Source organism: Lontra canadensis, unplaced genomic scaffold (genome assembly GCF_010015895.1).
Source record: "Lontra canadensis isolate GAN:19392208 unplaced genomic scaffold, GSC_riverotter_1.0 scaffold45, whole genome shotgun sequence".
Lineage (NCBI taxonomy): Eukaryota > Metazoa > Chordata > Mammalia > Carnivora > Mustelidae > Lontra > Lontra canadensis.
The window spans coordinates 8,062,358-8,080,947 of record NW_022631039.1 but is presented as its reverse complement, the minus strand read 5'-3'; the positions used below and the strand labels follow the sequence as shown (position 1 = coordinate 8,080,947).

The following is an 18,590-nucleotide window of genomic DNA, read 5'->3' as shown; positions in this document are numbered from 1 at the left end:
GGGTAGGACTTGGGGCGTGGGTTGAGTGGCCATGTGATACAGAGAGCACCCTGGGTCACTTCTGAGCAAAGGGGACCTTGTTAACATTGAACTCAGGCAACAGGCGTACTGTAGTGGGACCGTAGTTGAGGAATCATATGAGGTAAGTGTGGTTATCCTAATCATTAAGGCTTTTGGCTTTTACAGTGGGGAAAATGGGAAACTGTTGGAGAGTTTTGAAAAGACAAGGGTCATGAACTGATTCTTGCTTTAATAGCATCATTTTTTTAAAAAAAGATTTCATCTTAGGGGCGCCTGGGTGACTCAGTCGTTAGGTGTCTGCCTCCGGCTCATGTCATGATCCCAGGGTCCTAGGGCCGAGCGGTGCATCGGGCTCCCTTCTCCTTGGGAAGCTTGCTTCTCCCTCTCTCACTCTGCCTGCTTGTGTTCCCTCTCTCTTTGTGTCTCTCTGTCAAATAAATAAGTAAAAAATCTTAAATAAATATTTCATTTTATTACTTATTTTTTGGAGAGAGAGAAGTGGGGAAGGGCAGAGAGAACCCCAGGCAGGCTCCATACCCACTGTGGAGCCCCAATGCGGGGTTAATCCCCAATCCAGAGATCATGACCTGAGCTGAAATCAAGAGTTGGATGCTTGACCAACTGAGCAACATAGGTGCCCAAAGATTTTATTTTTAAGTAATGTCGCACCTAACTTGGGGCTCAAACTTACAACCCTGAGATAACGAGTCACGTGCTCTATGGACTGAGCCAGCCAGGCACCCCTTAATAGCATCCTTCTAACTACTCTATTGAGAAAAGACTCACAGACGACAGAGGCAAGAATAGAAGCAGGAAACCAGTTAGGGGGCTGTTGCCATAATGCAGGTAAGACATGATGATGGCTTGGACTAAGGTGATAAGATGTGGTTGGATACTGGTTATATTTTAAAAGTAGGGGCAAAAGAAATTGCTAATGGCTTGGATGTGGATGTGAGAGAGGATAATATCAAGCATAACTCCAAGGTTTTTTATCTAAGGGAATGGAAAGGTGGGAAGACCACAAAAGGAGTAGGTTGTGGGAGTAAGTTTAGGCATTTGATTTTGGACATACCAAGCTTGAGCTGCCTATTTGAAGTCCAAGCAGAGTTGTTCATATGTTGTTGGACATACAGTGTGGAGCTCAGATCTGCGCTGGAGATACCCCCTTGGGGGACCATCATAGAGATGGTGTTTAAGACCATGAGATTGGGGGCACCTGGGTGGCTCAGTGGGTTAAAGCCTCTGCCTTCAGCTTGGGTCATGATCCCGGAGTCCTGGGATCGAGCCCCGCATCCGGCTCTCTGCTCTGCAGGGAGCCTGCTTCCTCCTCTCTCTCTGCCTGCCTCTCTGCCTACTTGTGATCTTTGTCTGTCAAAATAAATAAATAAAAATCTTAAAAAAAAAAAAAGACCATGAGATTGGAAGAGATCACCGAGGGAGTGGGTGTAAATGGTGAAAAGAAGTCTGAGGACTGAGCTCTCCGTCTTCCTTGGAGCCTCCAGTCCACAGTGGCGTCTTGGCTGTTTCTCTAACATCTAGGAGTGTTTCAGAGTTAAGATGAAAGATGAGGAAGCAAAAGAGAATGAGCAGGAGGAAATCCATGACTGTGGTCTAGAAGACACGTGAGAAAGCGGTGGAGAAGGTAGAATCAAGCAGAGGCAAACCAACAGGTTTGGTTCCGGACCACCACAATGAAGTGAATTTTGCAATAATTCCTGTCAAGTGAATTTTTGGTTCCCAGTGCACATAAAAGTCATGTGTATGCTCTACTGTAGTCTGTTAAATCTACAATACCGTTTTGTCTAAAAACCGTGTACATATCTTCATCAAAAAATACTTTATTGTTTAAAAATGCTGGGGGGCTTAGCTGGTTAAGCATCTAACTTCAGCTCAGTTCATGATTTTGGGGTCCTGGGATTGAGCCCCGCTCAGCTGGGAGTCTGTTCTCCCTCTGCTCCCTCCCCCCACCCCACACTTGTAGTCTCTCTCGCTCACTCTCTCAAATAAATAAATGAAATCTTAAAAAAGTTTTGCTAGAAAGAACTACAAAGAGGGGCGCCTGGGTGGCTCAGTGGGTTAAACCTCTGCCTTCAGCTCAGGTCATGATCTCAGGATCCTGGCATCCAGCCCCGCATCCATCCGGCTCTCTGCTCAGCAGGGAGCCTGCTTCCCCTTCTCTCTCTCTGCCTCTCTGCCTACTTGTGATGTCTCTCTCTCTGTCAAATAAATAAATAAAATCTTTAGGAAAAAAAATAAATGAAATCTTAAAGTTTTGCTAGAAAGAACTACAAAGAGGGGTGCCTGGGTGGCTCAGTTGGTTAAGCATCCAACTCTTGATTTCAGCTCAGGTCATGATCTCAGGATTGTGAGATCGAGCCCAGCAGCTCCACATGGAGCCCACATAAAGCCAGAGTAAGATTCATTCTCTCTCTCTCTCTCTCCTCTTCCCACCACCCCGCTCCTGCTTGTACACATGCCCGTGCTCTCTCTCAAAAACAAAGAAGTGAAGCAGTAGTGGGAGGAGTATAGTGTATTCAAAAGATCTTTTTTTTTTTCCTTTTTAAGATAAGAGGGGGAAAAAGCATATTTATATACTAATGGTAATGATCCAGCCAAAAAGAAAAGAAGATAATGAAATGGGAAGTAGTGGCAGGTTGACCTTAGCTGGGAGCATGGTCAGTTCAGCCTTAATAAGAGGAAGGCACCGCAAAGCATGGTGGGAGGATAGGAGCTTTTAGTCTCTTCCGTTGGCTTCTCTTTTCTCACTGAATTGGGAAGTGAGATAGGGAGTGAGAGTAAGAACAGTACAGGAAGCAGAAAGGATTGAACAGAGGGGTAAGGATTTAGGTCATCAAAGTACAGGAGAGCGAATGGACCAGAGAAATCTTGTCGGTTGTCGGAATGCTGGGCAGCATTAGGGCCCACTTGAGGTTCATGGTCATGAATTTGAGAGGAGCTCCCATAGTTGAGTGTTTTCTTCAGCCATATTCAGCTGCTCTGGGCAGGCTCAGGGTAGACCAGGAGTTGCACCTAGCAGGGCTGTGATTTTGCCAGGAGGTTAATAAAGTGAGAGAGGGACAAGGGAGTGCTTTTCACTGGCCATGAACTTTAAGCTGGGTATGATGGCAAGTGAGTGGAGAGACACTGGAAAGAGGGCAGGATCTATGGATTGGACTCCGGTGAGGTGGAGGGTTGTTGGGGTCAAGGCACCTTTCCTTAACCAAACTCCAGTCGGGCTTCTCTGAGCCCTCTTTGGACTTGGCCTTGACTTGGCCCTCATCCTTGCTGGGCCTGCCTAGCCCAGATTAGGCAGAATCTTCTTGCCCTTGATATCTGATCACCCTGGCCTGCCTTCAGCAAGAATCCTATGTCTGTTTAGTTAGAATCCCCCTAGTCTTGGTGTTTCCTCCTAGTAATTACCCATCACCGACTCCCTCATTCTGCCTGTTGGCTATAAATCCCCAGCTGCCTTTGCTGTATTTGGAGAGGAATCCCATCTCTCTCCCCTATTGTGATAGTCTTAACACCAATCACAAAAGTCCTGAATAAAGTCTTCCTTACCATTTTAACCAGTGTTAGATTAATTTTTTCCTTGGCAGGCGTACCAGAGAAGGGGAACGGAAAGGATGAGGGGCTGCGGTTATTTTCCACTGGGTACTGCGGAGGGTGAGAACTGCACCGATCCGTGTCCATCTGTGGAGTTCAAGCAACTGCCACACCAGGGTGTTGGAAATCTCATCAGTATGGATATTGAAATCATCAAAAACTGTGACAGGATGGTGTGGGAAAGATCCACGAACCAAACTCCGTCGTGGGCAGCCCTGATGACTTCTGAAAATGCCACAGTTCAGCTGCTCATGAGACCTCTCCCTGACAATGCCACATTTGGGCTGCTTTGAGCCCCTTCCTCTCCTAGGGGAATGTTTGCAGATAATTGACAGCCAAAGACCGTGGCAGTAACAGCGGTGTTCATTTCCTGAGGCTCAAGTGACAGCGTAGCCACAAAGGACTATATCAAGATTAGAAACTGATTAAGGAAGCTCTCCCAGCTTGTTTCTTAACGAAGCATCTACCTTACAGAGTGCTGATGCATTATATGAAGTATGCAGATAACTTACTGTACGTTTAGGCACTGTTTTCAAGAGCGGGTTGGTTCATTGAACCCTCCCGTAGCAACCTTATGCAGGGTTCTGGTTAATCCCCATTTTACAGATGAGAAAACGTTGCCCGGTTGAGCTAATGTTGATGGTACCCGTGCAGAGTGAGGAGGCGTGGGGGGGGGGATCCCATCTCCCGGATGTTCACAAGTCCTGTCATCTCTGCTGGAGGGGACAACGCAAAGGCCGGTAGGAAAGCAGCAGGAGGACGTTATGGACAGACGGTGGCCTGCGCCGCCGGGGCTCGCCGGGATCAGCGGCCGATGGCTCCCTCCGATGGCTGACGCGGAGAGCGCAGCCGGTGGGATGTACTGGCCGTGAGGGGCGGTCCTCCGCGGGGGGTGAGGGCTGAGGCCGGTACCCCAGAGACATTCCCGGGATTCGAGAAGCTGGACGAATGGGACTTCGGAAGGCGCCGAGCGACGTGGCCCTGCGTTCCCGGCGACGCACCTGGGCCAGGTGTCACGGCCCCGCCCACCTGCAGTTGCTTTCCGCGGTCACTGCACGCCCCGTTCAGTGGTGGCTCCTCTGGGCGCCTCCGTGAGCTCGGATTGGGGTCCGCCCGCACAGCGGGAGCTTGTTTGCGTAGGGGCGGATGGGTGCCTTTGGAGCCGTGGCCTACACCATGCCCTCAGGGACGACCTAGAGCAGCATCCCAGGCGCACGTGGAGTGGGAACCGGAGCCGCGCGGGTCCCAGGAGCCCGAAGGGGGCGGGGCTTCCTGGGCGCGCCCACGGGGCGGGTCTGAGCCCGGGGACCAATGGGGCGCGTGGGCTGGGGGGCGGGCTCCCGGCCTGGCATCCCGGTAGCCGCAGCTGGCTTTTCCGGCACCCGCGCCCCCTCGGCCCGTAGCAGACCCCCTCCGGCTGTCGGGGATCGCCCCCGGCCGGCTGCGTCCTCCGGGTGGGTGAGTGAGCGCCCTGCCGCACCCGGGCTGTGGGGATGCGCCTGGCCGGAGAAAAGCGGATCTCGGCCCCCTCCAACCCGCCCGGGGAGAAAGTGGGCAGGAACCGGTGGGGGGAGGAGGACCCACCTTGTGTTGCTGGCCTGTGTCTTTGTTTTGGTAGTCGAGGGGTGTGTTTGGGTTGGTCGAGATTGGAAGGCGCCTTGTGTGGGTGGGAGGAATCTGGGGAGGCTGGGGGAAAGGAGCTGGTCTGATACGGGTTGGGAGGGAGGATTGATGGAGGGCGGGGCTTTGGAAGATTCGGAAATTCTTGTTGCCACGGATGAGGTGACTGCTTGGGGGAGTTGGGAGGGGGACAGCTCAGGACATCGGAGGAGGGGGTGAGGAGGGCTTCCTGCCCGGAACTCACTTCCCTTTTTGGGGGATTTGTTTCCTCTTGCACTGCTATTTGAAAAGGGAGAGTACCTTTGCCTCTTCCCAGAGCCATTGCCATCCTTAGTCTCAGGGATATGGGGGCGTGGGGGGGTCCCCAGGAGCTGGGAGGGGACTTGGAACCCAAATGCTAAGGGTGCAGCGTCTGCCATTGTCCCTGGAAGTGGCAAGGACCAGTCTGCCCCTCAGGAACTCTCTGAGTTGCTGGTGAGTTCTTGCAGTATTCCCTTTTGGGGAAGTTTCCAGGTGTTTGGTTAGAGATGTTTTTGAGGGGCTCTGTGGAGCTGCTTTCCATTAAGCAAACTGTCTTTTGCAGGCCTCATAACCCACTGGTGGCTTCTGCCTGCCCTCTGGCATGGCCAGCGAGAACTCTCCTCTGCTGGCCTACCGGCTCCTGGGAGATGAGGGGGTTGCCTTCTCTGCCAATGGGGCCGGGGGTCCTGGAGGGGCATCTGCCCGGAAGCTCTCCACCTTCCTTGGTGTGGTGGTACCCACGGTCCTGTCCATGTTCAGTATAGTTGTCTTTTTGAGGATTGGTGAGTGGGATGGTGGGGCTTCCTCAGAGGTGCAGTGGGGTGGGGGAGGGGTGGGAATGGGGTGAGGTGGGGGAAGGGTCCTGGGAGAAGCGGGTGGATGAAGGGCTTGGGGAGAGGGCTTCCCGTGGCCTTGTGTTCAGCTCTGCCCCAGCAGGTGACTGATGCTGAGGACCAGCATGGTGTGGGGATGCATGAGCCACCCTCTCACCTGCTTTGCCACTCCCATCCCAGGGTTCGTGGTGGGCCATGCTGGGCTGCTACAGGCTTTGGCCATGCTCCTGGTCGCCTACTTCATCCTGGCGCTCACCGTCCTCTCTGTCTGTGCCATCGCCACCAACGGAGCTGTGCGGGGGGGCGGCGCCTACTGTATCCTCAAACATTGGTGGACTGGGGTCTGGGCTTTTCTGCCTGGTAGGGAAGAGGTGGGGCTGGGGCCAGGCAAGAGGGAGGCAGGTTCTAATGAACGTTCAGCAGGCAAGCCAATACGGGAAAGGTGACCAACATGGCTTTGCACGTATGTCCGTGCTGGTCTTCTGTCCGCCCGGTGCTTCCCAGCTGTCATCTTGGTTCTCCCAACAGTCTCGTCAATTCGATCGTTCATTTTACAAATGAGGAACTGGGAGCTCAAGAGTTTTAGTGACATGTGTAAAGTCACGTGGCTTGGGAGTGGCTGTGCCAGGCCAGCTTGACACTGGGGATGGTCCTGGTGTGTGCAGGGAGACAAGGCTGCAAAGTGCTTTCTGCCCCAACCCTTTCTCCTGCTCCGTTTCACTCTCTTTTCCCTTAACGCTCACCTTCTCCTTCCACATTTAGTCATGATCAGCCGGACCCTGGGGCCTGAGGTTGGGGGAAGCATCGGCCTCATGTTCTACCTCGCTAACGTCTGTGGCTGTGCCGTCTCCCTGCTGGGGCTGGTGGAGGCCGTGCTCGATGTCTTCGGGGCTGGTCTGTGCTCCAGGCGGCTCTGAGGGTTTGCGGGGTTGGGGATTCCGTTGGCGACGTGCTCCGTTAGCTTGGCTTTCTTGAGCACCTCCTGTGTTTCCCCCCCTCCTGGGGACATCTGAGAGATGATCCTGGCCCACAGGCAGCTTACCCTGTAGTTGGGGAAGCCCAGGCTCACAACCCTAGCAAGATAGATGCTCCCCAGCAGGGAGGGGTAGAATACTAGAGGACAGTTGAGTAGGGAAGTGGGAAAGATAGCCTTTGAGGACAGTGGGGGCAAAGAGGGGGTTTGTTCCTGCTCTGATTCATGGTTGGAAGCCCTCCTGGGGGTCTGGTCCTCTAACGCTCTTCCTTTTTCTTTGTAGACTCCACGAGGCCCAGTGGGCTTCAGGTCCTGCCCCAGGGCTACGGCTGGAGCCTGCTCTATGGTTCCCTGCTGCTGGGCCTTGTGGGTGGGGTCTGTACCCTGGGGGCAGGTCTCTATGCCCGCGCCTCCTTTCTCACATTCCTTCTGGTGTCTGGATCCCTGGCCTCGGTGCTGGTCAGCTTTGTGGCTGTGGGGCCCATGAGCATCCCCCTGACCCCTCGGCCTGGCCCCAATGGCTCCTCCCTGCCGCCCCAGGTCGGCCACTTCACTGGCTTCAACAGCAGCACCCTGAAGGCCAACTTGGGTGGTGAGCTGGGCACAGGGGTGACAGGGTCTCCGGGCAAGGGGTAAGCCCGTGTGGGAGCCGGGCCCTTGGAATCCCTGGGAAAGAACAGACATCAGAGAGAATCACGGGGTGGAGGTCAGATCTCTGAACAGTGCAGGTCATTTAAAATCTGGCTAGTGTGTCTGGCCCAGTGGGGCGCCAGCATGACCACGAGACAGTTCCTGCCTTAGAGGAACTTTATTTGGTTGGAGAGATAAAATGGACATTCAGGAAACAATTACATCGCACAGTAAGACCGAGAATGATGCAAGTGGATGAGAGTCAGGCGAGGAGTGGGAGGAGGGGAGCCTCAGTGGGGGTGGTGCAGAGGTGGGGAAGCAGGTAGAGCTGGAGGTGGCCCGAGGTCGGTTGGGGATTTTGGGTAGGAGCCAGAGGGAAGGTGTCTCAGGAAGGAGCAAGGGTGAAGGCCTGGAGGGAGGAAGGAGGAGAATGGGGTTGGGGGGAGGAGGTGATGGGGCCCGCTGAGCCAGGGCTGTGGTGGGTCAGGGCTGGGGTCTTGGGGAGGGTGGTGGGGGAGGCACAGGGATTCCGGGCATGTGGGGAGAGGGTGGCAGGGCCAAAATGCCTGGATCCCTGTGAGGGGTACAGACGCTGTCTCCTCCCTGGGAACCATCCCTTAGCTGGCTACGCCAAGGACTACACCACAGGGGCCATGATGACCTTTGCCAGCGTCTTTGCTGTCCTTTTTAATGGCTGCACGGGCATCATGGCGGGAGCCAACATGTCAGGTGAGAGCCTCTGCCCCCTGCCCCCTGTGGGCAGCCACCCTGGGCCCCTATGGGAGTGATGAAGGCTCCGGGATATAGGGCATGGGGAGGGCTGACCTCTGTCTTTCTCCTCCTCTCCCTCCAGGGGAGCTGAAGGACCCCAGCCGGGCCATTCCTCTGGGCACCATTGTCGCTGTCACCTACACCTTCTTCATCTACACCCTGCTTTTCTTCCTCTCCAGCTTCACCTGTGACAGGTGCTGGGGAGGGGGCCAGCCTGGCCTTTGAGGGGGTAGAGCGGGGTGGTGGCACAAGGCTGCCACACTTGGATCACCCAGGACAGCACTGGCAAGGGGGCAGGTACCCTCCATTGTCGGGGTGTAGGGAAAACCAAGACTGTTCCTCCCACCGGGAGAGAGAGGGCTCTGTCGCCGCCACTGATAGGGGGACAGCTAGCTAAATGCTGGTTGCCAGCCTATAGCCCATATTTCCTGTGTCCCTGGGACTCCTGTAGCGCTTGGTTTCGGGGTGGGGGATGGCTTTCTAATCAATTTGTATTTCCATAAATATTTGGGTTCTTGTACAGATACTGTTAGGAATGTCTACCATGTGATGAAACCCGAAGCAACCCAGATGATAACCAGAGAATGCCCTGTCTTTCCCCTCCGGGCACACATGATGCATTACAATGGGCTTTGAGTTTGGGACTGGGTCCGTGGAGAACACCCAGGAATCCCAGCTCCTCACCTCCTGCAAATTCAGAGCGCTCATCTCCCCGCGGCCCTGGGATGGGGGCCCCTACGTTATCTGCGTTCTCCTTTCCCTCCCCCACCCAGGACCCTGCTGCAGGAGGACTACGGGTTCTTTCGTGCCATCAGCCTGTGGCCCCCACTGGTGCTGGTCGGTATCTACGCCACGTCGCTCTCAGCCTCCATGAGCTCGCTCATCGGGGCCTCCCGCATCCTCCACGCTCTGGCTCAGGATGACCTCTTTGGTGCGCCGTCCCCTGCTCCTTGCCTGGTTCTGTGTATCCACTCCTTGCCCCAACCCCGCAACCCCACAACAGTCTTTCTCAGTTGCCACTTGGCCCAGGCTGATGTGTGTGTTGCATTTCTGGTTGCACAGGAGTGATCTTGGCGCCAGCCAAGGTTGTGTCCCGAACGGGGAATCCCTGGGGGGCTGTGCTCTATTCTTGGGGCCTAGTACAGGTAAGCCTTCCTTTCAAGCTGTCCCTCCCCTTCCCCTAAGCCCCTCCTGGTTCTGCTTCCAGGACCAGGAGGGGCTTGGGCTTGGGCTGGGTGAGGGAACGACAGAGGCAGGACCAGTTGGCCTTTAGCCCGGTGGGGTGGAGGGCCCGGGGGGCGGTCATGCACAACCGCCCAGCCTCTGGGTCCTTGTCTAGCTGGTGCTCTTGGCTGGGAAGCTGAATACACTGGCTGCTGTGGTCACTGTCTTCTACTTGGTGGCCTACGCTGCGGTGGACCTGTCCTGCCTGAGCCTGGAGTGGGCCTCGGCCCCCAACTTCCGGTGAGAGGAGATGATTCCCGGGTGCCCAGAGATGAAGAGGGAGGCGTGGTAGGACTCAATCTGGGGGGCCGAGGCTGGAGATGGAGTGCAGCGGCAGGCCCCGAGCGCCCTTCTCTCTCTCCCCCACCCCCAGCCCCACCTTCAGCCTGTTCTCCTGGCACACCTGCTTGCTGGGCGTGGCCTCCTGCCTGCTCATGATGTTCCTCATCAGCCCTGGGGCCGCCGGTGGCTCCCTGCTTCTCATGGGGCTGCTTTCTGCCCTGCTCACAGCTCGGGGAGGCCCTAGCAGCTGGGGCTACGTCAGCCAGGCCTTGCTTTTCCACCAGGTTGGTGGGGGCTCGGGGGAGGGTGGGGAGGGGAGGAGGTGGTGTCGCAAACGCCCCCCACCAAGTAGGCCTCCTTTTGCTGTGGCTGGAGTCAGGGTTCTTGTCCGAGAGGTGGTAAGTGGGGGCTGCCCCTTTGAGCCCTTCCTCTCCGCACCTTACCCCTGGCCCCAGGTGCGGAAGTACCTGCTCCGGCTGGACGTCCGGAAGGATCACGTGAAGTTCTGGAGGCCCCAGCTGCTGCTCCTGGTGGGGAACCCCCGGGGCGCCCTGCCTCTGCTGCGGCTGGCCAACCAGCTCAAGAAGGGGGGCCTCTATGTCCTGGGCCACGTCACCCTGGGAGACCTTGGTGAGTTGCCCCCCTTGTTCCCTCCCCAGCTTCCTTCTCCCTCTTGCTAATCTGTGTTCTTTGGGTCCAGAGGCCTCATGCTTCTTCTCTGATGATGCTTCCAACCAGCCAGAACCCTGCCAAGACCTTTCTCTTTGGCCCATTTGGTATTTGGATTCCTGGAGAAAAGTACGTGGGTTTGGCCCACATCAGCTTCCTCCCTTCTCTGCAGACTGCCTTCCCTCTGACCCAGTGCAGCCCCAGTATGGGGCATGGCTGAGCCTGGTGGACAGAGCCCAAGTGAAGGCCTTTGTGGACCTCACCCTCTCACCCTCCGTGCGCCAGGGGGCTCAGCATCTGCTTCGGATCTCTGGCCTTGGTGAGCTACTCCTCCCTGGGTCCCCTCGACAACCCCTCTGCGGCCTCTTTCAATCTTTGCTACTGTCCGCCAGAGAGTAAACCACAAACTGCAAACTCTGAAAAGAACTCAGGGTCTACTGCAGATAAGACACAGTGCTCAAGTTTAAAGATAATGGATGACATGAAAGTCCCAAGGAAATGCTTAAGGACTGAAGATGGGTGCCACTGACCGTGTTTTGTTTTTTTTTTTCCTTGACCCCAACATTAGGGTACAGGCTCTAAAGACCATGTTGTATGTCTGGGGACAATGGGAGAATGATTTGAGGCTGGGGGGCTGCTCAAATCTAGGGCAGATGGTTTCTAGCCATCTGATTTCAAGACCGCTATGCACTGATGTGGCCGGGGACAAGATCGTATCTCAGCTGGGGCTTGGAAGGGGCGGAGGAGGAAGGGGTGGTGTGACATTGGCCTCCAGAGACCACAGAGGATGCAGAGGGTATGTGGGGCTGATGCTTTCTGAGCGAGTAGAAGATTCCCGCCCTTTGCTACCCTGCCTTGGTGCCGAGGCCTCCAGCCTCCTTGCAAACCCGGGCTGAGCTGCCACCTCCTTTCTCAATGCCAGGCAGGTGTCAGTCCCTTCCCTGAGTGTGTACTCCCTTCTCCATTCAGCTCTGGCTAAGGTTCAAGTGTTGGACAATATCCTGTTCAGGGTAAATCAGAACTCTGGGCAATGCTCAGGAAGGGGTGACTGGTTCCATTTGCAAGATCGGCTGGAGTTCACGCCGGCACAGGTGTTTCTGGGTTGTCGTCAAGCATTATTAGAGAACCTGGTGTCCCCTCAGCCCCACCCTTTGTGGGGGGAAACCGTGCCGGGAGATCACTGCTTTCTACCACATGGATCCTAAGGAAAACGATTCAAATGAAGGGAAAGGATTTCCTCTTAACAGGAAAAACTCCTCCTGGAGTGCAGACCTGGATTTATGGGTGGATTTTTGAGCAACCTGGTTCACGAGAAATAAGCCTTAGACAAGATCTGAGAATCTTTCTATAAATTCAGCCCTGTTAAAGTGGGCAGTGGGGGGGGGGGGGGGTATCCAGTTTCTCCATGGTTCTTCAAAAATTTAAAAACCAGGACACACACACACACACACACACACACGCACGCACTCACACACACACAGGTCAGAGGCTCAGAGATTAGGCTCTGGTGCTGGGTACCTTGTGATCACCTGCGGACCCCGGGGTCTCCTGACTGTGAGCCTTGGGGCAAGTGACTTCACTTCTCTGTGTCTCAGGTTGCTTATCTGTGAAAGGGGTGAGTAAGGAGTCTCTACCTCATAGTGTTGCTTCAGGCATGAGAGGAGTTAAAACACAAAGTGTTTTCAGCAGGACTAGCCCTGGGTTAGTGTGCGGAGGGTAACTGTTTCTTCCCCGGGGAGCAGGGGGGGCCTCGCCATCATGAGTGGTTGGTAGATCAGACCAGTTCCCTTCCTCCCCCAGCAGAGGCTGGGGTGCTGTCTCCCTGGGGACTGAGGCCACGAGCTTGACTGTTGCCTACTCAGGGGGTCTGGTCGGCCCCATGAAGTCGGACCCTCCTCTCCCATCACGAGCTTGGAGCGGAGGCATCCAAACTGCCGTGGACCGGAAGTTCTCATTAGTTCAGAAGAATCGGTCCTGAGGCGAACTTCGCCTTGGATTTACGTGGGGGGAGATGAGTCATGCAGATGCAACAAATAAACGCATGCAAAAGCATTTGGGAAAACGAAAAGTCATTATGCAAACGTGCATAATGTCGTGGGGAGAGCCTGAGCACGGAGCGAACGCCATACCTGATGGCTGACGTGTGTCGCTGAGGGGTGCGTGTTAGCGTGGGATGGACTCAGCCGCGAGTGTGACTCCTGTCGGTTCCCTCCCAACCTTCCCCTCTCTCCCTCCAGGTGGCATGAAGCCCAACACGTTGGTCCTGGGTTTCTACGATGATGCTGCACCCCAGGACCACTTCCTGACCGACCCGGCTTTCTCCGAGGCCGCTGATGGCACCCTGGAGGGCGGGTCCCCAGCCCTGAGCACCCTGTTTCCTCCACCCCGGGCTCCCGGGAGCCCCCGGGCTCTGAGTCCCCAGGACTACGTGGCCACGGTGGCGGATGCCCTCAAGATGAACAAGAATGTGGTCCTGGCCCGGGCCTGCGGGGCGCTGCCCCCCGAGCGGCTGAGCCGAGGGTCGGGGGGCACCTCTCAGCCGCATCACGTGGACGTGTGGCCCCTCAACCTGCTGCGGCCCCGGGGGGGGCCCGGCTACATGGACGTGTGTGGCCTTTTTTTGCTGCAGATGGCGACCATCTTGGGCATGGTGCCTGCTTGGCATAGCGCCCGGCTCCGGATCTTCTTGTGCCTGGGGCCCCGAGAGGCCCCCGGGGCGGCGGAGGGGCGGCTCCGGGCACTGCTGAGCCAGCTGAGGATCAGGGCCCAAGTGCAGGAGGTGGTGTGGGGCGAGGGGGCTGGGTCTGGGGAGCCTGAGGAGGAGGAGGAGGGGGATTTCGTGAACGGCAGGCGGGGGGGACGCTGAGGCAGAGGCCCTGGCGTGCAGTGCCAACGCCCTGGTTCGGGCACAGCAGGGGCGCAGCCGGGGAGGAGGGCCCGGGGGCCCTGAGGGTGGGGATGGCGAGGGCGGGCCTGCCACGGCCCTCACTTTCCTGTACCTGCCTCGGCCGCCGGCAGATCCTGCCCGCTACCCTCGCTACCTGGCGCTGCTGGAGACTCTGACCCGGGATCTGGGCCCCACGCTGCTCATTCATGGCGTCACCCCCGTCACTTGCACTGATCTGTGACGCCCGGGGCCTGAAGCAGAGGGTGCCCGGCTCTAGGGACCCACTTTGATTCGTGGATATGGAAGGGAAGGGCAGCCTCCCGCCCGTTCCACACGCAGGGCGTGGAGCCTGGTGGAAGGACTAGGGGATCCTGGGCTGGGCATCCGTCTGTCCCTGGGAGAGGGGCTCTCGTGCACTAATGCAGGCAGCTGTCCGGTCCCCACCACGCTGGGGGAGGAAGCCAGCAGCCCTCCCCACTGGCCTTCCTCCCTTCACCGGTGCCTTGATGGAGGCTGGGTCTCTGACTCTTGGCTACCTCAGTCTCCCCTAGCCCAACAGACTCGCAGACCCCTTGAGGTTGTGATGTTTTTGTTCTGTTTTATTTTTCTAACCGCTGATCGTGAATAAAAGACCAAAACACTACGGGCTGGCGGAGCACTGCTGTGGGTGGGGGGGTGAAGGTGGGGCGGGAAGAGGGAGAGATCTATATGGGGGAGTGTGGGAAAGAGCCGCACTGGAGCGTCCCAGCGGCGAGGTGGCCTTGTGCAGGACTTGGGGCGCCAGTCTGGGGGGGACGGGTGGAAACGGAGGCGGCTGTGGAAGGCCCTCCCTGCTCGGCAGGAGGGGGCTGACTGGGGGAGGGACTGCGGTTTAGGGCCTAGGGGCCACGTGACCCTCCCCCAGGAATGCGGTGACGTCACCGGGGGCGTGGCTGTCCCCAAAATTGGGGAGGGAAGGGGAAAAAAAAAAAGCCAGAAAAAGTTTCTTTCCTGGAGTTCCAAACGAGGTGTGGGACGGAAGAAGCGGTCAAGACCAGAGGCTCGGGACTACACGAGGCCTGACTGCTATCTGGAGTCCCCTGTTCCAGGCCATGTCGGGCCCCACCTGGCTCCCCCCAAGGCAGCTGGAGCCTGCAAGAACCCCTCAGGGGAGAGCACTCCCCCGAGGTGCCCCGGGGCCGCCGCCAGCCCATGGAGCAGGTAAGGCAGCCCCGGTACCGCCGAGGAGGCCACTGGCCATTCCGTGCTCACCTCTGCCTTCTGGCTCCTGCCTCCTGCCTCCTGCCTCCCTCCTGTCCCTGCCGCCCCTTCCCTGAAGCCCTTCCTGCTTCCCGCTCCTCCTGCTATGTTCTCGGACCCCAGGTGTGTGGGGGAGGGAGGAAGAGGGACCCAAGAGGGCAGCCTCCACACGTGTCACCCTCCTCTCCTTCCCTGTCCCCACCTTGGCTCTCTCTTCCCTCACCCCAGCACTTCAGCCCCACCCCAGGGTCAATTTTTGCCCCCTCCCATCTGAGCAGTGTTACCAGGCCCCCGGGGGACAGGATGATCGGGGGCTCGCCTGGGTGGGGTGCCATGGAGCACCCCAGCGCTCACAGGTGAGAACTGGAATTGGGGGGTGGGAGGTGGGGGCACCCGGGGCAAGTGATTTGAATTCTCCATGCTTTTGCTTCATCCCCAGGGGCTCCCCCCGGATAGGGGGGCCTTGCGTCCAGGGAGTCTGGATGCCGAGATAGATTCGCTGACCAGCATGCTGGCTGAGCTGGATGGAGGTCGTGGTCATGCTCCACGACGGCCAGACCGGCAGGTGACCACCCCCCGCCTGTCCTGCCCCTGCTCCTTGTCTCCTGCCCTCCTCCCCATTCCCCAGCCTGGTCCCTTCTCTAGATTCTCAGCCTAGCCCCCCTCAACCTCCTCCCCCTTCAAGTGTGAGTGATGCATATGGGAGCATGGAAGAAGCTGGGCCACCAAGGCTTCTTGCTCATCAGCCTCTTGAACGTGGGCCCTTGTCAAAGCCCAGTGCTTACCTTGGGGTCACACCCACACGGGGGGTTTCCTGCAGATGTGTGTCCTGGAACGGGCCTGCTCACTCCTGGTCTGTGTTTTTCCCCAGGCTTATGAGCCTCCTCAGCCCCATGCCTACCGCACGGGCTCGGGTTCCCTGAAGCCGAATGGAGGGAGTGTTCCTATTCCTCCCCAAGAGCTCTCAGCGTCCCCCTACGGGGGCCCCACTCCGGCCTCCTATGCCACAGCCAGCACCCCCGCTGGCCCTGCCTTCCCAGTGCAAGTGAAGGTGGCACAACCAGTGAGAGGCTGTGGCCCTCCCAGGCGGGGGGCCTCTCAGGCCTCCGGGGCCCTCCCGGGCCCCCACTTTCCTCTCCCAGGCCGAGGTGAAGTCTGGGGGGCTGGCTATAGGAGCCACCGGGAGCCAGCGCCGGGGGTTAAAGAGGAGGCTGCAGGAGGAGGAAGAGGAGGCGGGTACGGGCCCCAGGTAAGCCCCGGGTACCGGGATTTGGGCGTCCTCACAGACACTGATTGGGTGCAGCGGGGGTGGTGTTTCGTGTCCTGGTTGTCGGATGCCCGGGGTGTTGGTGCTCTGGATCCCCCAGGGGTGTGGTGCTGGTCAGGAGATACAAGAGGGAGGAGCGGGAGCTGTACCTTGGCTCCTAGGGGTGCGCCCCCGGACCCTGGGCTGAGACCTCTTCAGATGAGCTTTCAGGTGGAATTGCCTGGTCCCCTCAGCGAGTCTGACAGCATAGGGAGCTCGAGTGAGGGCTGAACCCCTGGTTCCGCCCTCACAGGTCCCCCTGAGCCAGCCTCCTGAGGAGGAGCTCGAGAGGCTGACCAAGAAGCTGGTGCACGACATGAACCACCCTCCCACTGGGGAGTACTTCGGTGAGCGGGTGGACCGGAGGTGGGAAGAGCAGGGGACAGGGGACTGGAGAGTCAGAAGGACCGCCAGTCTACCTTCCTGACCTACGCTGATGGACCCTGTCCCTCCTTGTCCCCAGGGCGCTGTGGCGGCTGCGGAGAAGACGTGGTTGGGGACGGGGCTGGCGTTGTGGCCCTGGACCGCGTCTTTCACGTTGGCTGCTTCGTGTGCTCCACGTGCCAGGCCCAGCTTCGGGGCCAGCATTTCTACGCCGTGGAGAGGAGGGCATACTGTGAGAGCTGCTACGTGGTGAGTGGGTGTGCTGGGGACTGGGGGCTGGAGTCAGCAGCAGCAGGAGGCGGGGGGCTTCCATCTAAGGTGGGGGACTAGATGTCCAAGCCCCGAAGAGGAACGGAGCTCAAAGCCGGGGGACGAAACTGATAGGAAAGAAGGGAGAAAAGTAGCAAAATCACTGGCTGCTGGAGGGAAAGGACAAGAGTCCTTTACAAACGTGAGACGTTTATTTTAGAGTTTAGGGGATGTATGTTAAATTCCCACACCACTACCCCCCAACGGAACAGCCATTCCTATGGAAGGAAACCGAAGCTCAAAGACAAAAATCACTTCTCCAGGAAGTCGCGGTGCTGGGACTTACACTCAGATCTGTTCAAGGCTGCTTTTCCCTGAGTCCCTTGCAGGGAGCTACGAACACAGATGGGTGGGCCGGCAAGGTGCCCGCCTGCCCCAACCACCTCAGCCCTGAACTTCCCACCCTTCTTCCTAATAGGCCACCCTGGAGAAGTGCTCCACTTGCTCCCAACCCATCTTGGACCGGATCCTGCGGGCTATGGGGAAGGCCTATCATCCCAGCTGCTTCACCTGTGTGGTGTGCCACCGTGGCCTTGATGGCATCCCTTTCACAGTGGACGCCACCAGCCAGATCCATTGCATCGAGGACTTCCACAGGTCAGGCCGCATCTCCCATCTTGGTCTCAGGATGGTTGACCCTCCCCATCTTCCTCATTTCTCCTTCATGCCCCAGTACCAGCCTCTCCAGTTTCCCACCCCTGCCTTTGTTTCTTTCTTGTTACCCGTCTCTCTCTCTTCTAAGATCCAAAACCATACCTCGGGCCTCTTCCATTCCCTCGAGTATCCGACCCTCTCTGGGTTCCATGGTTAGTCCCCTCCAACTCAGGGACTTAACAACCATCTTGGTTCCCTTCCCCCCTCCCCGCAGGAAGTTTGCCCCACGATGCTCGGTGTGTGGTGGGGCCATCATGCCCGAGCCAGGTCAGGAGGAGACCGTACGAATCGTTGCTCTGGATCGCAGTTTTCACATTGGCTGTTACAAGTGCGAGGTCAGGGGGCCTGGGCAAGGGGAAGGGGAAGTTCTTGGGGGTCCTGGGTGCTGGATGTGTGGAACCCAGGGCTCCGGGCCTGGTAGAAAGCTGTTCCTTCTGTCTTAACAGGAGTGTGGGCTGCTGCTGTCCTCCGAGGGCGAGTGTCAGGGCTGCTACCCGTTGGACGGGCACATCTTGTGCAAGGCGTGTAGTGCCTGGCGCATCCAGGAGCTCTCAGCCACCGTCACCACTGACTGCTGAGTCTTTCCAGAAGCATTATAACATTCCCCCTTCCCATCAGCCACCCTCCCTGACATCTGCCTTTACAACTTTGTCACCAAATGCTGTCTCCTCTTCCTCTGGTCGTGAAATAATAATTCCTCAAGAGTTTCCAAAATCACTTTGAAGTGTATTGTCTCTCATCTGATTCTCACAGCAGCCTAATGCAAGCACACCTGCTGCGAGTGTCTGTATTTTTGTAGGAGAAGCCATCTCAGATTGCAAGTTCCCTGATGGCCAAGATCAGAACCTGGCTGGGTCTTCTTTAGACCTAGTTTTTTGCAATGCCACTAGGCACTCTTGCAGACGTAGTTACTTGATGTAAAGACACCCCACGTCTTCGTACTTGGAGTGAGGCTGCAGCATGCCCTATTAAGCCTTTACACTCCGCTCCCCGGACAGGGACTTGGCGTTGTCTGCGGGGTTGGTGGTGCATTTAGACTGCGTCTGTCGATCAAGACCTCAACCTATAACCAGGCCGACCAAGTACTGGTTCGGGAGAAGACAGGTCTGCAGGCTTTGCCTACAAGTTGGGGCGCCCCTGCGGCAGAAGAGCAGTAATAGG

General features: G+C 57.3%; 2 protein-coding genes across 2 annotated transcripts; both read left to right on the top strand.

Moving 5' to 3' along the window:
* Positions 1–4,963: 4,963 nt before the first annotated feature.
* Positions 4,964–14,180, top strand: SLC12A9 (solute carrier family 12 member 9). The gene is given in 15 exon segments (XM_032872525.1): positions 4,964–5,085; positions 5,831–6,050; positions 6,282–6,416; positions 6,864–6,995; positions 7,358–7,666; positions 8,326–8,433; positions 8,558–8,669; positions 9,249–9,406; positions 9,538–9,620; positions 9,815–9,939; positions 10,073–10,265; positions 10,437–10,611; positions 10,823–10,969; positions 12,888–13,498; positions 13,500–14,180. Coding segments are annotated over 14 exon segments (2,748 nt in total). The 5' UTR covers positions 4,964–5,085; positions 5,831–5,869; the 3' UTR covers positions 13,779–14,180.
* A 40-nt stretch (positions 14,181–14,220) lies between these two features.
* TRIP6 (thyroid hormone receptor interactor 6) lies at positions 14,221–18,119 on the top strand. Its single transcript, XM_032872532.1, has 9 exons — positions 14,221–14,737; positions 15,005–15,132; positions 15,216–15,341; positions 15,648–16,025; positions 16,336–16,429; positions 16,546–16,715; positions 17,194–17,372; positions 17,644–17,764; positions 17,876–18,119. The coding sequence occupies exons 1-9, from the start codon at positions 14,629–14,631 to the stop codon at positions 18,005–18,007; spliced, it is 1,437 nt and encodes a 478-aa protein (XP_032728423.1). The 5' UTR covers positions 14,221–14,628; the 3' UTR covers positions 18,008–18,119.
* The last annotated feature ends 471 nt before the right edge of the window (positions 18,120–18,590 follow it).